We start from the raw sequence: 16,488 nt of genomic DNA, 5'->3' as shown, positions 1-16,488 counted from the left end.
CTGTGAAGTTTGGTGGAGGAGGAATAATGGTCTGGCGCTGTATTTCATGGTTCGGGCTCGGCCCCTTAGTTCCAGTGAAGGGAAATCATAATGTTAGAGCATACAATGACATTCTAGACGATTCTGTGCTTCCAACTTTGTGGCAACAGTTTGGGGAAGGCCCTTTCCTGTTTCAGCATGACAATGCCCCCGTGCATAAAGCAAGTTCCATACAGAAATGGTTTGTCAAGATCAGTGTGGAAGAACTTGACTGGCCTGCACAGAGCCCTGACCTCAACCCCATCGGACACCTTTGGGATGAATTGGAATGCCAGGCCTCATCACCTAACATCAGTGCCCGACCTCACTAATGCTTTTGTGAGGTCGGGCACAGCAAGTCCCCACAGCAATGTTCCAACATCTAGTGAAAAGCCTTCCCAGTAGAGTGGAGGCTGTTATAGCAGCAACGAGGGGACCAACTCCATATTGATGCCCATGATTTTGGAATGAGATGCTCCGTGAGCAGGTGTCCACATACTTTTGGTCATGTAGTGTAATTTGAAACACAATGTTAGGTGTGTGGAAGCACCACACAGCACTATGGTTAACCTCAAGAAATATATTACCACATCAAAACTTCCGTCAACCACAACATTGATCAACCAAATACTGTCAGATGGTACATTTGTGGATATAGTTCATTCACATAAATAGTTGGCTTTGACTCTGATTATAAAAATGGTCTTGTCACAAATACCATTAAAAATGTCATTGATGCTAGGTTTACTAGGCACAGTTACCACACACTTACTGTAGGTTCGCTGTTATGATTCAAATGAAAGAGATGAGAGGCATTGCTTTGAGTTCCAAACTTGCTGAAATGTTTAGCTGTTTCTAGGTTATGACAGTTGGCATAAAGTAAAAATGACAAGTATAGGAATTTTAGAAAGCCTGGGGTTCTTTCAGTTCTGAATCTAGGATTCCTAACTTGAGTTCAGGGTTCATGGTTTCAGTTTGAGGTCCATGTTTTGTGTTCATGTTTTGACTGCGTTTGTAAGTTGAGTTCTGGGTTGTCAGTTCAGTTGTAGTCTGTCGAGAGCCCAGGTGTTGGTGGTTGTAGTGTGTGTGCTTGTGTGTGTGTGTGGGGGGGGCATCTAGAGGTGTGTGTCTGTGAACATGGTGTGTTCCTTCCTCACAGAGCTGAAGGCTTTGATGGCTTCCACAAACTCATCATCCTCCACATACTGCAACAGAAACAGCAACATGGTTAGGAGATCATATAATGGAACACAATCTGAGATCATCAGGGGGATTTAAGCATTATATTGTATGACTTTCTACTCCTCCCACCTCCTCCCCCTCTCACCAGTCCAGAGTTGTGTCCCTCCCCCTCTCACCAGTCCAGAGTTGTGTCCCCTCTCCTACCCCTTTCCCACCTCTCACCAGTCCAGAGTTGTGTCCCTCCCCTCTCACCAGTCCAGAGTTGTGTCCCTCCCCTCTCACCAGTCCAGAGTTGTGTCCCTCCCCTCTCACCAGTCCAGAGTTGTGTCCCCTCTCCTACACCGTTCCCACCTCTCACCAGTCCAGAGTTGTGTCCCTCCCCTCTCACCAGTCCAGAGTTGTGTCCCCTCTCCTACCCCTTTCCCACCTCTCACCAGTCCAGAGTTGTGTCCCTCCCCTCTCACCAGTCCAGAGTTGTGTCCCCTCTCCTACCCCTTTCCCACCTCTCACCAGTCCAGAGTTGTGTCCCTCCCCCTCTCACCAGTCCAGAGTTGTGTCCCTCCCCCTCTCACCAGTCCAGAGTTGTGTCCCTCCCCCTCTCACCAGTCCAGAGTTGTGTCCCCTCTCCTACACCGTTCCCACCTCTCACCAGTCCAGAGTTGTGTCCCTCCCCCTCTCACCAGTCCAGAGTTGTGTCCCTCCCCCTCGCACCAGTCCAGAGTTGTGTCCCTCCCCTCTCACCAGTCCAGAGTTGTGGTCCTCCCCTCTCACCAGTCCAGAGTTGTGTCCCTCCCCCTCTCACCAGTCCAGAGTTGTGTCCCTCCCCTCTCACCAGTCCAGTTGTGTCCCTCCCCCTCTCACCAGTCCAGAGTTGTGTCCCCTCTCCTACCCCTTTCCCACCTCTCACCGGTCCAGAGTTGTGTCCCCTCTCCTACCCCTTTCCCACCTCTCACCAGTCCAGAGTTGTGTCCCCTCTCCTACCCCTTTCCCACCTCTCACCAGAGTTGTGTCCCCTCTCCTACCCCTTTCCCACCTCTCACCAGTCCAGAGTTGTGTCCCCTCTCCTACCCCTTTCCCACCTCTCACCAGTCCAGAGTTGTGTCCCCTCTCCTACCCCTTTCCCACCTCTCACCAGTCCAGAGTTGTGTCCCCTCTCCTACCCCTTTCCCACCTCTCACCAGTCCAGAGTTGTGTCCCCTCTCCTACCCCTTTCCCACCTCTCACCAGTCCAGAGTTGTGTCCCTCCCCCTCTCACCAGTCCAGAGTTGTGTCCCCTCTCCTACCCCTTTCCCACCTCTCACCAGTCCAGAGTTGTGTCCCCTCTCCTACCCCTTTCCCACCTCTCACCAGAGTTGTGTCCCCTCTCCTACCCCTTTCCCACCTCTCACCAGTCCAGAGTTGTGTCCCCTCTCCTACCCCTTTCCCACCTCTCACCAGAGTTGTGTCCCCTCTCCTACTCCTTTCCCACCTCTCACCAGAGTTGTGTACACCTCCTTCCCAGTCCAGAGTCGTGTCCCTCCCCCTCTCACCAGTCCAGAGTCGTGTCCTTCCCCCTCTCACCAGTCCAGAGTCGTGTCCCTCCCCCTCTCACCAGTCCAGAGTCGTGTCCTCCCTCCCCCATCAGAGACTTCCTGTCCTGTTCGATCAGCTGACTGACGCTGCGGTGCAGGGAGTTCTGGGAGTAGGCGTGGCTGAGCTGTGATTGGCTGGGCACTCGGAGGACCGACATGGGGCTGAACCGTGAGCCTCCGCCCACAATCTTACTGTCCGTCAGGCCCTGGGGGGGGGGGGGGAGTGGGTAACAGGAGGTAGAGGTGGATGAGTCGTGTCCTCCCTCCCCCATCAGAGACCGACCGTCATCAACACATCATCAATGATATACCGACCGTCATCAACACAATCATCAGTCACATACCAATACAATAGAAGTATCCCACATACTAAAACATTAACCCACCCACCAGTAGAATAGAAGTATCCCACATACTAAAACAGTATGTCACACACCAAGAGACACACGACCCACATGTCCACATGAAATGGTCATTGCTAACCATTAATGTGTACATTCTAAACAGAAGGACAAGGCCAGGCACAGCTGAATCAAGAATCACCCAAATCATCTCACCCTCCAGGAGAAATCAGTGACACCAGTTGATTGTAAACGTGTTAGTCCGAGACTCAGACATTTAAGTCAAATCTTATGCATGCATTCCATTTGGGGCATCTAAATATTTTAGGGGGGTGGTATCCTATGTATTCCTTAAAGAGGTGGGGTTTCAGGTGTCTCGGAAGGTGGTGATTCTCATCCTGCCAAGTTTGTGCATCCATTTAAGATCCTGCCAAGTGTGTAAGAGTGGCTCTCATCCTGCCAAGTGTGTAAGAGTTAGTGGGATGCATGCACACTCTCTCATCCTGCCAAGTGTGTAAGAATTAGTGGGATGCATGCACACTCCCATCCCCCTTAACCAGCCAGTAAGGTTGTATACAGTAGGGTGCATGCACACTCCCTTTCCCCCTTAACCAGTCAATAAGGTTGTATACAGTAGGGTGCATGCACACTCCCTTTCCCCCTTAACCAGTCAATAAGGTTGTATACAGTAGGGTGCATGCACACTCCCTTTCCCCCTTAAACAGTCAATAAGGTTGTATACAGTAGGGTGCATGCACACTCCCTTTCCCCCTTAACCAGTCAATAAGGTTGTATACAGTAGGGTGCATGCACACTCCCTTTCCCCCTTAACCAGTCAATAAGGTTGTATACAGTAGGGTGCATGCACACTCCCTTTCCCCCTTAAACAGTCAATAAGGTTGTATACAGTAGGGTGCATGCACACTCACTTTCCCCCTTAACCAGTCAATAAGGTTGTATACAGTAGGGTGCATGCACACTCCCATCCCCTTAAACAGTCAATAAGGTTGTATACAGTAGGGTGCATGCACACTCACTTTCCCCCTTAACCAGTCAATAAGGTTGTATACAGTAGGGTGCATGCACACACTCTCTCCCCTCCTACCTCATAGTTCATAGTGTAGCTCTTTAGAGTCACGTTGCTGTCCTCTAGACAGTCTGTTACCGTATCAAACTGCTGGGGCAGAGGCAGTGTGTGACACATCAGCTATGTGTGTGAGTTTGCAGTGTGTGTCAACTTTAGAGGAGGATATATACATACGTGCCATTACGGTGTTGAGCACACACGTGTTAACCAAATGTAGAACAGGGATCATCAGCTAGATTCAGCTGCAGGGCAATGTTTTTCATTAGCGGAAGGTCAGGGGGCCGGAACCTAATTACAATTTGCACACTGCAGATTGACCACAAGAAGCCCATGCAGATATAATATTTGACTAAAACATAATAATTTGTATCTCTATTATGTGTGGGAATAGCTGGAAAAAGATTTCCAAAATTAAAATCACTTGGAGCTGATTTGCTGGTGTTTTTAGTCTTTTATGTCCAACAATAAAAAAACGAATAAATATATATATTTTGGTAACACTTTACTTGGCACCCAGCGTCACAACAGCTGACAACCTGTCATAACCTGTTATATGGTCATAACCATGTCACAACAGCTGACAACCTGTCATAACCTGTTATATGGTCATAACCATGTCACAACAGCTGTCATAACCTGTTATATGGTTTATAACACTGTCATTACCCATATATTTAGACCTGCTGTGACATGTGTTATTTTATGGCTGGCTATGACACCTACATAAGAGTGTCAAAACCCACATTTATGTTCCTGAAATCTGCTCCTGCATTCATCCCAGTCATCAGAAACAGAGCATTGGAATAGGTGCATGTCTGATATCAACGTGTGCACAATTACATGATCATTTAATATGGTCAATTTAAAAAAATGTATACATAACAAACATACTGTGTGCTATGGTGTAATGGAATGTTTTGCCTTGTGTGGTAGGTTTTGTAGGTGTCATAACCAGCCATAAAATAACACAATATATGTCACAACAGGTGTAAATATGGGCCATGACAGTGTTATGACCATATTATCCTTCCAGACTCATATTAAACATCTCCAATCCAAAATTAAATCTAGAGTCGGCTTTCTATTCCGCAACAATGCCTCCTTCACTCACGCCGCCAAACATACCCTAGTAAAATGGACTATCCTACCGATCCTTGACTTCGGCGATGTCATTTACAAAAATAGCCTCCAACACTCTACTCAGCAAACTGGATGCAGTATATCACAGTGCCATCTGTTTTGTCACCAAAGCCCCATATACTACCCACCACTGTAACGGCGTTCGTCTGTAGAAAGAAGAGAGTCGGACCGAAATGCAGCGTGTAGGTTATTCATGACTTTAATGAAAGAATCGCGGTACATGAAATAACTGAATCTAAATACAAAAACAACAGAACGGAACGTGAAAGTAATTACAGCCTATCTGGTGACTACAACACAGAGACAGGAACAAACACCCACGAAATACAAGGCGAAACTCAGGCTGCCTAAATACGGTTCCCAATCAGAGACAACGATAAGCACCTGACTCTAATTGAGAATCGCCTCAGGCAGCCAAGCCTCTACCACACCCCTAATCAGCCGCGATCCCAAATAATACAAACCCCAATACGAAACACAACATATAAACCCATGTCACACCCTGGCCTACCCAAACATATAACAAAAACACAAAATACAATGACCAAGGCGTGACAACCACTGCGACCTGTATGCTCTAATCGGCTGGCCCTCGCTACATATTCCTCGCCAGACCCACTGGCTCCAGGTCATCTATAAGTCTATGCTAGGTAAAGCTCCGCCTTATCTCAGCTCACTGGTCACGATAACAACACCCACCCATAGCACGTGCTCCAGCAGGCATATCTCACTGGTCATCCCCAAAGCCAACACCTCTTTTGGCTGCCTTTCCTTCCAGTTCTCTGCTGCCAATGACTGGAACGAAAATGGCAAAAATCGCTGAAGCTGGAGACTTATATTTCCCTCACTAACTTTAAACATCAGCTATCTGAGCAGCAGCTGTACATAGCCCATCTGTAAATAGCCCATACAGTCTACCTACCTCATCCGAATATTGTTTTTATTTACTTTTCTTCTCATTTGCACACCAGTATTTCTACTTGCACATCATCTGCTCATCTATCACTCCAGTGTTAATCTGCTAAATTGTAATCACTTTGCTACTATGGCCTATTTATTGCCTTACCTCCTCACGCCATTTGCACACACTGTATATAGACTTTATTTTCTTTCTTTCTATTGTGTTATTGACTGTATGTTTGTTTCTTCCATGTGTAACTCTGTGTTGTTGTTTGTGTCGCACTGCTTTGCTTTATTTTGGCCAGGTCGCTGTTGTAAATGAGAACTTGTTCTCAACTAGCTTACCTGGTTTAATAAAGGTGATTATTTTTAAATTATGACATGGTTATTATGACATGGTTATTATGATTGTATCATAACATGGTATGAAACTGGCTGTCAAGTAAAGTGTTACCCGTTTTTTTTTGCTCAGAAAACTTGGAGGGCTAATTCAGATCACCCGCGGGCCGCCTGTTGGGGAACACTGAGAGACTTATACAGACAGAGAGACAGAGACAGGCTTACTGCAACAGTGGAGAGGTCAGTGAGGAGGAGAGTACTGGCGTGATGTTTAGAACACATGTCAGAATACGGCCTCTGAGAGCGAGGAGACAAGAGGAGGGGTAGGAGAGGAGGAAAGAGGAGAACAGAAAGGACAAGTAGGAAAGAGAGGGGAAGGAGGAAGAACGGGAAGAAGAAGAGGAAGGCAAGAAGGAAATGGAATACAGAAAATAATGACAGAATATAAAAAGAAGGACACTGAAATCGTTTGAAGCAAATGTACAATTAGCTGTCAATGTCTTTACACACATTATTACACATACAGAAAAAGGATTCAGGCATTTCAGAACCACAAGAGGGCACCTCTGCTTGTACATAATAAATGGGATGTCACCGCCCTCTAGTGGGCATGAGGCTGAATTAAAGAGCTCATTTCATAAGACTGCCTGTTCACAAATCTTCAGTATAATAAAAGTGTAAATACTTAATTTAGAACATATGGACAGGTATTAGCAATGACAAGATAGAACCATAACCACATTGCTAATAGTTATTCAATCCTTTAAGGTCTACACAAAGTACCTAGGGTTACGGATAGGGGGTGTTTGGAATTGGGTCTCTCTCTCACCATGAAAGCGTCTCCTCCCGCCTGGTTCCTCTTCTGCAGGGGGACGAGAGGGGGGCGTTCTCTAATGAAGGGTTCTTTCCTCAGGGCCCTCCTCAGCACCAGGCCCAGCAGCAGAGCCAAGACCAGGAGACCCAGAAAGACTAGCAGCAGGATGAACCACATCTCAGAGTAGACTGGAGCTCCCTGGGTCCCCACACCCTGCTTCCCTCCTGGGGTGGGCTCCACTGGACCTGGGAAAAGAGAGTGTGGAGGTGTGCAGCTTAGAGTAGGAACCTGATACACCCAAACACTAGGGTTTAGCATAGAGCAGTGGTCACCAACCATTCTGAGTCAAGATCACGTTCCAAAGAGTCTAAAAGCAAACCGAGATCTACCGCTCAGAATGAAAATAACAAACATGAGTTAAAAAATGTGCAACACTAACCTCATAAAAACAGTTCTGTAGGAATGAGGTTTGTGCATTAGGTTTAATACATTATCACAGTGTCACGCCCTGACCTGAGTATTCTTTGTTTTCTTTATATATTTTGGTTAGGTCAGGGTGTGACATGGGTGATGTATGTGTTTTGTACTGTCTAGGGGTTTTGTAGGTTTATGGGGTTGTTTACCATCTAGGTGTTTATCTATGTCTATGGTTGCCTAGATTGGTTCTCAATTAGAGGCAGCTGTTTATCGTTGTCTCTGATTGGGAACCATATTTAGGCAGCCAAGTTCTTTGGGTATTTCGTGGGTTATTGTCTATGTGATGTTGCATGTTAGCACTCAGTTTTGATAGCGGCCACGGTTTGTTTGTTTGTTTAATGTACTTCGTGTTTTTTGTCATTCATTAAAAGTATGTATTCACACCACGCTGCGCTTTGGTCTCCTCACTACGACGATCGTGACACACAGCATATTCATTATATGCTTGATCTGCTAATATTGTTCTTCTCAGACCATATTATATTTCAAAACTCAAGCTTTGATAACAAAATAAATCAGTTGGTGAAGCACAGCTGAGGATACATTTAAATAATTCACTTTTTTATTTTACTGGACTGGTGGTACTTGAAACTGATGGTCAATGTCAGGAGAGAGAGAGAGAAGCCTCTCATGGTCCCTGCTCTCTCCATTCCTCCGGTGAGAGGGGACACCATCTTCCACCTGATGGTCAATGTCAGGAGAGAGAGAGAGAAGCCTCTCATGGTCCCTGCTCTCTCCATTCCTCCGGTGAGAGGGGACACCATCTTCCACCTGATGGTCAATGTCAGGAGAGAGAGAGAGAAGCCTCTCATGGTCCCTGCTCTCTCCATTCCTCCGGTGAGAGGGGACACCATCTTCCACCTGATGGTCAATGTCAGGAGAGAGAGAGAAGCCTCTCATGGTCCCTGCTCTCTCCATTCCTCCGGTGAGAGGGGACACCATCTTCCACCTGATGGTCAATGTCAGGAGAGAGAGAGAGAAGCCTCTCATGGTCCCTGCTCTCTCCATTCCTCCGGTGAGAGGGGACACCATCTTCCACCTGATGGTCAATGTCAGGAGAGAGAGAGAGAGAGAGAGAGAGAGAGAGAGAGAGAAGCCTCTCATGGTCCCTGCTCTCTCCATTCCTCCGGTGAGAGGGGACACCATCTTCCACCTGATGGTCAATGTCAGGAGAGAGAGAGAGAAGCCTCTCATGGTCCCTGCTCTCTCCATTCCTCCGGTGAGAGGGGACACCATCTTCCACCTGATGGTCAATGTCAGGAGAGAGAGAGAGAAGCCTCTCATGGTCCCTGCTCTCTCCATTCCTCCGGTGAGAGGGGACACCATCTTCCACCTGATGGTCAATGTCAGGAGAGAGAGAGAAGCCTCTCATGGTCCCTGCTCTCTCCATTCCTCCGGTGAGAGGGGACACCATCTTCCACCTGATGGTCAATGTCAGGAGAGAGAGAGAAGCCTCTCATGGTCCCTGCTCTCTCCATTCCTCCGGTGAGAGGGGACACCATCTTCCACCTGATGGCCAATGTCAGGAGAGAGAGAGAGAGAGAGAGAGAAGCCTCTCATGGTCCCTCCATTCCTCTCCATTCCTCCGGTGAGAGGGGACACCATCTTCCACCTGATGGTCAATGTCAGGAGAGAGAGAGAAGCCTCTCATGGTCCCTGCTCTCTCCATTCCTCCGGTGAGAGGGGACACCATCTTCCACCTGATGGTCAATGTCAGGAGAGAGAGAGAGAAGCCTCTCATGGTCCCTGCTCTCTCCATTCCTCCGGTGAGAGGGGACACCATCTTCCACCTGATGGTCAATGTCAGGAGAGAGAGAGAGAAGCCTCTCATGGTCCCTGCTCTCTCCATTCCTCCGGTGAGAGGGGACACCATCTTCCACCTGATGGTCAATGTCAGGAGAGACAGAGAGAAGCCTCTCATGGTCCCTGCTCTCTCCATTCCTCCGGTGAGAGGGGACACCATCTTCCACCTGATGGCCAATGTCAGGAGAGACAGAGAGAAGCCTCTCATGGTCCCTGCTCTCTCCATTCCTCCGGTGAGAGGGGACACCATCTTCCACCTGATGGTCAATGTCAGGAGAGAGAGAGAGAAGCCTCTCATGGTCCCTGCTCTCTCCATTCCTCCGGTGAGAGGGGACACCATCTTCCACCTGATGGTCAATGTCAGGAGAGAGAGAGAGAAGCCTCTCATGGTCCCTGCTCTCTCCATTCCTCCGGTGAGAGGGGACACCATCTTCCACCTGATGGTCAATGTCAGGAGAGAGAGAGAGAAGCCTCTCATGGTCCCTGCTCTCTCCATTCCTCCGGTGAGAGGGGATACCATCTTCCACCTGATGGCCAAAGTCGAGTCGCATCACATTATTTCTGCCTTATGCACAAATTCATGTTGTTCCTATGACCAGAGAAAGTGAAATATTCCTCGATATTAAAATAGACACAGAGAGCTGTTGATAATAAAAACGCAGGGTTGTCGATACACTTGGCTACTCATTCATTGCAGCTGCAGCGCTGGTTGAAGCACGTTTTAAGTTTTTTTTTAAAAGTGTTGAATAGAAACAGTATTTATTGACAGTGCTGAATAAAAACTTAAACATGAACTCACACGTAGAAACAGCAGCTCTTCGCTGTATTCTTTGACAGACTGGCTCTGGTCATGGTTTTTTAAATGATGAAATCTCATGTAGGCTCCTATCAAACTTTGCTGTGGCCAGGGTCGTGGGAGCTGTAGGCACAGTGATTTGAGCTATCCGATTGGCCAGCGCAGTAGGAGCACTTGATTTAGCTCTCCTGGTACACTGGGTAGGTGGAGTTTGCCCCTTCAAACTAATGAAATGGTTCAAAATGGCAACACTGTGCCTGCCACCAACAGCGCAAGACAAAATAAAAAAATTAAAAAATAGGAACGCAAGGCTTTATTGTTGGCGAAGATCATCGACCAATCGATCGAGAATGACCGGTTGGTGACTCCTGGCATAGAGATTGTGTGTGTGTGTGCTGTCTCACTCATGCCTGTAGCAGGACTGTATCTGATGATAGGGGTGCTGGCACTGCCAATGTCTGTAGTACATGTCACCTGGAGGGAGAGGGCTGAGGGAGGGAGGGAAGGAGGGAGGGAGGAAGAGAAGGAGAGATCTGTAAGAGTAGTAGAGTAGTGTTACAAAAAACACTCATCTTCAGAACTAATCGAAAGATATTGCTCATAGAGGGACTGGGTATCTGTGAGGTGTGTGTGTGTGTGTTTGTGAAGTGTATGTGTGTTGTCTCACTCTTCTCTGAGGTGCGGGGTATATAGAGGTAGCTGTGGAAGCCAATGTAGACTCTCAAGTTGTTGTCTGTCAGTGAGTAGTCTCTCAGAAGACCGTTCAGAGAGAAAGAGGCACTCCAGTCCAGCCACACCAGAGTCAGGTTACTGTACACCTCAAATGGAGAGATATACTGAGGAGCTGGAGGAGAGAGGGAGAGTTAGTGTAGTAACAGTAGTCCAGTTGGAGGCGGTACTACCCATGTTGTTATAACAGGGCTAGGGATAGAGGTCAGGGATTAGATGTCAGGGCTAGATGTCTTACCCTCAGTGAGTGTAGTAACAGTAGTCCAGTTGGAGGCGGTACTACCCATGTTGTTATAACAGGAAGCTCTGAGCTGGTAGCTAGAGTAGGGCTGCAGACCTGTTACGTTGTAGTTCCTGCCCCTCCCGAAGAACCGCATTTCTATTGGTCCCTCCACACAGAGCGGCGGGACTGGCTGGGGAGGCTGGGGGCAGGAGGAACGAATGTGCAGCTCACAACTAGAGAGAGAGAAGGGAAAAGAGCAGAGTGAAAGTGGAAGGTGTTAATAAATACATATACTCTACCATTCAAAAGTTTGGGGTCACTTAGAAATGTCCTTGTTTTAGAAAGAAAAGCTCATTTTTTGTCCATTAAAATAAAATAAAATTTATCAGAAATACAGTGTAGACATTGTTAATGTTGTAAATGACTATTGTAGCTGGAAACGGCTGATTTTGAATGGAATATCTACATAGGAGTACAGAGGCCCATTATCAGCAACCATCACTTCTGTGTTTCAATGGCACGTTGTGTTAGCTAATCCAAGTTGATCATTTTAAAAGGCTAATTGATCATTAGAAAAACGTTTTGCAATTACGTTAGCACAGCTGAAAACTGTTGTGATGATTAAAGAAGCAATACAACTGGCAGCATTTGTGGGTTCGATTACAGGCTCAAAATGCCCAGACACAAAAACTTTTCTTCTGAAACTCGTCAGTCTATTCATGTTCTGAGAAATGAAGGCTATTCCATGTGAGAAACTTCCAAGAAACCGAAGATCTCGTACAACGCTGTGTACTACTCCCGGTGCACAACTGAGCAAGAGGACAAGTACATTAGAGTGTCTAGTTTGAGAAACAGACGCCTCACAAGTCCTCAACAGGCAGCTTCATTAAATAGTACCCGCAAAACACCAGTCTCAACGTCAACAGTGAAGAGGCGACTCCGGGATGCTGGCCTTACTGGCAGAGTTCCTCTGTCCAGTCTCAACGTCAACAGTGAAGAGGCGACTCCGGGATGCTGGACTTACTGGCAGAGTTCCTCTGTCCAGTCTCAACGTCAACAGTGAAGAGGCGACTCCGGGATGCTGGACTTACTGGCAGAGTTCCTCTGTCCAGTCTCAACGTCAACAGTGAAGAGGCGACTCCGGGATGCTGGACTTACTGGCAGAGTTCCTCTGTCCAGTCTCAACGTCAACAGTGAAGAGGCGACTCCGGGATGCTGGCCTTACTGGCAGAGTTCCTCTGTCCAGTCTCAACGTCAACAGTGAAGAGGCGACTCCGGGATGCTGGACTTACTGGCAGAGTTCCTCTGTCCAGTCTCAACGTCAACAACAGTGAAGAGGTCTCAACGTCAACAGTCCGGGATGCTGGACTTACTGGCAGAGTTCCTCTGTCCAGTCTCAACGTCAACAGTGAAGAGGCGACTCCGGGATGCTGGACTTACTGGCAGAGTTCCTCTGTCCAGTGTCTGTTTAACACTTTTTTTGGTTACATGATTCCATATGTGTTATTTCATAGTGTTGATGTCTTCACTATTATTCTACAATGTAGAAAATAGTCCAAATAAAGAAAAACCCTGGAATGAGTAGGTGTGTTCAAACTTTTGACGGGTACTGTATGTGCTTGTGTTACTCTCTCTACCTCTCTATGAGTCCGTTGGGGGCGAGCGGTTCGTCCCACTCCACCTGTGCTGAGCGTGATGTCAGAGCCACTGGGCGAGGGGATGGCTGCTGGGCTGGGGGGGAGGCCTGGGTGCGTAGCTCACTCACGGGGCCCTGGCTACAGCACTGATAGCAGGTACAGGCCTCTACTCCTACCCAGTACTGAGTGTATGGACTCAGACCATGGAGGGTCTGCTGACGAGATATCCCCTCTGAAAGCTGAGAGAGAGACAGAGAGAGAGACACAGAAACGTGATCTCTTTGGTGTGTGCTTGTGTGTTACCCGTGTATGTGTGTGTGTTACTAGTGACTGTGTGTCTCAGTAGTGCTTGTTACCAGAGAATGTGTGTGTTACCAGACTGTGTGTGTGTTACCAGTCTGTTCGTGTGTGTTACCAGTGTGTGTGTGTTACCAGTGTGTGTGTAGCGTTGGGGCCCTGTGAGAACACCCTGTAAAGGCTGACGATGCCATTGGGCCTTGTGGGGGGACGGATGTCAACAACAGCCGAGGTTGCTAAGATACGCAGGAAGGTTGGCGGGCCAACACCCTCAGGAGGGGCGGGACCTGTTCTCCCATTGGCCCATTGGCTTCCTGAACGACCAACAGAATTCACAGCCCAAACCTGTCAATAAAAAAATGAATAACACAACATTAGGATTATGTTTTGTTTATGACAAGTATGTTATCATCGTACAAAATCAAATCACCAACCCAGCAGGCTTTTGTTCCAGCACTAACACACTAAAAACTTGTACTAACAAAATTGCTCATCATAAAAAAATGGAAAAAGCACCTGACTAGGTCTAAGAGTTAGTCCCCTGTCTGTGTGAGTCCACGCCCATCGCTGTCACCTGACTAGGTCTAAGAGTTAGTCCCCTGTCTGTGTGAGTCCACGCCCATCGCTGTCACCCGACTAGGTCTAAGAGTTAGTCCCCTGTCTGTGTGAGTCCACGCCCATCGCTGTCACCCGACTAGGTCTAAGAGTTAGTCCCCTGTCTGTGTGAGTCCACGCCCATCGCTGTCACTGTGTGAGTCCACGCCCCGACTAGGTCTAAGAGTTAGTCCCCTGTCTGTGTGAGTCCACGCCCATCGCTGTCACCCGACTAGGTCTAAGAGTTAGTCCCCTGTCTGTGTGAGTCCACGCCCATCGCTGTCACCCGACTAGGTCTAAGAGTTAGTCCCCTGTCTGTGTGAGTCCACGCCCATCGCTGTCACCCGACTAGGTCTAAGAGTTAGTCCCCTGTCTGTGTGAGTCCACGCCCATCGCTGTCACCCGACTAGGTCTAAGAGTTAGTCCCCTGTCTGTGTGAGTCCACGCCCATCGCTGTCACCCGACTAGGTCTAAGAGTTAGTCCCCTGTCTGTGTGAGTCCACGCCCATCGCTGTCACCCGACTAGGTCTAAGAGTTAGTCCCCTGTCTGTGTGAGTCCACACCCATCGCTGTCACCCGATTAGGTCTAAGAGTTAGTCCCCTGTCTGTGTGAGTCCACGCCCATCGCTGTCAGCTGACTAGGTCTAAGAGGTAGTCCCCTGTCTGTGTGAGTCCACGCCCATCGCTGTCACCTGACTAGGTCTAAGAGTTAGTCCCCTGTCTGTGTGAGTCCACGCCCATCGCTGTCACCTGACTAGGTCTAAGAGTTAGTCCCCTGTCTGTGTGAGTCCACGCCCATCGCTGTCACCTGACTAGGTCTAAGAGTTAGTCCCCTGTCTGTGTGAGTCCACGCCCATCGCTGTCAGCTGACTAGGTCTAAGAGTTAGTCCCCTGTCTGTGTGAGTCCACGCCCATCGCTGTCACCTGACTAGGTCTAAGAGTTAGTCCCCTGTCTGTGTGAGTCCACGCCCATCGCTGTCACCTGACTAGGTCTAAGAGTTAGTCCCCTGTCTGTGTGAGTCCACGCCCATCGCTGTCACCTGACTAGGTCTAAGAGTTAGTCCCCTGTCTGCGTGAGTCCACGCCCATCGCTGTCACCTGACTAGGTCTAAGAGTTAGTCCCCTGTCTGTGTGAGTCCACGCCCATCGCTGTCACCTGACTAGGTCTAAGAGTTAGTCCCCTGTCTGTGTGAGTCCACACCCATCGCTGTCACCTGACTAGGTCTAAGAGTTAGTCCCCTGTCTGTGTGAGTCCACGCCCATCGCTGTCACCTGACTAGGTCTAAGAGTTAGTCCCCTGTCTGTGTGAGTCCACGCCCATCGCTGTCACCTGACTAGGTCTAAGAGTTAGTCCCATTGACTGGGTATCGGTAGCCCCCTGTATATAGCCTTGCTACTGTTATTTTACTGCTGCTCTTTAATTACTTGTTACTTTTATTCCCTATTCTTATCCATATTTTTTTGAAACTGCATTGTTGGTTAGCGGCTCGTAAGTAAGCATTTTACTGTAAGGGCTACACCTGTTGTATTCGGCGCACATGACTAATAAAATTTGATTTGATGTGAGTGTGTGTATGTGTGAGTGTGTGTGTGAGTACATCTTTAGAATGCAGTGAGAGTGAGTGCCAGCTACAGGTGAACTGAGGAAGATGTCCACTGTCAACCCCTCACCTTCTCACTGGAGAACTGGAGGAGTGGGAGACAGGGGGAGGACAGGGAGGGAAGAGGGGATGAAATTGAGACAACGTGCAGAGACATACAGTAATGACGAGAGAGTTAGAGTAGGAGGTAACGGAATGGAGAAAGAGAGAGTGAGAGTAGGAGGTAATGGAATGGAGAAAGAGAGAGTGAGAGTAGGAGGTAACAGAATGGAGAAAGAGAGTGTGAGAGTAGGAGGTAACAGAATAGAGAAAGAGAGAGTGAGAGTAGGAGGTAACAGACGGGAGAAAGAGAGAGTGAGAGTAGGAGGTAACGGAATGGAGAAAGAGAGTGAGAGTAGGAGGTAACGGAATGGAGAAAGAGAGAGTGGGAGTAGGAGGTAACCAACAGGATAAAGAGAGAGTGAGAGTAGGAGGTAACGGAATGGAGAAAGAGAGAGTGAGAGTAGGAGGTAACGGAATGGAGAAAGAGAGAATGAGAGTAGGAGGTAACAGACGTGAGAAAGAGAGAGTGAGAGTAGGAGGTAACGGAATGGAGAAAGAAAGAGTGAGAGTAGGAGGTAATGGGAGAAAGAGGGACAAAGATGCACCATAGTCTCCCCCCCACTCACACACCCCATAGTCACCCCCACACTCACACGCCCCATAGTCCCCCCACACTCACACCTCATAGTCCCCCACACTCACATGCCCCATAATCCCCCCACACTCACAGGCCCCATAGTCCCACTCACACGCCCCATAGTCCCCCCACACTCACGTCCCCCCCCATAGTCCCCCCACACTCACACGCCCCATAGTCCCCCCACACTCACACGCCCCATTGTCCCCCCACACCCACACGCCTCATAGTCCCCCCCACACACACACCCCATAGTCCCC

At 48.4% G+C, this 16,488-nt stretch overlaps 1 protein-coding gene across 1 annotated transcript in view; it reads right to left on the bottom strand.

Moving 5' to 3' along the window:
- Positions 1–414: 414 nt before the first annotated feature.
- The window catches only part of LOC124001293 (usherin-like), a 471,917-nt gene continuing 455,843 nt past the window's right edge, over positions 415–16,488 (bottom strand). Inside the window, 9 exon segments of the mRNA XM_046307964.1 lie at positions 415–1,223; positions 2,792–2,977; positions 6,804–6,875; positions 7,408–7,637; positions 10,873–10,956; positions 11,136–11,312; positions 11,436–11,653; positions 13,058–13,296; positions 13,490–13,699. Of these exon segments, the coding sequence (XP_046163920.1) occupies positions 1,134–1,223; positions 2,792–2,977; positions 6,804–6,875; positions 7,408–7,637; positions 10,873–10,956; positions 11,136–11,312; positions 11,436–11,653; positions 13,058–13,296; positions 13,490–13,699 (1,506 nt within the window). The 3' untranslated portion in view covers positions 415–1,133.

Source organism: Oncorhynchus gorbuscha, linkage group LG17 (genome assembly GCF_021184085.1).
Source record: "Oncorhynchus gorbuscha isolate QuinsamMale2020 ecotype Even-year linkage group LG17, OgorEven_v1.0, whole genome shotgun sequence".
NCBI lineage: Eukaryota > Metazoa > Chordata > Actinopteri > Salmoniformes > Salmonidae > Oncorhynchus > Oncorhynchus gorbuscha.
The sequence above is the reverse complement of the archived record's forward strand: the minus strand, read 5'-3'. Positions and strand labels throughout refer to the sequence as shown.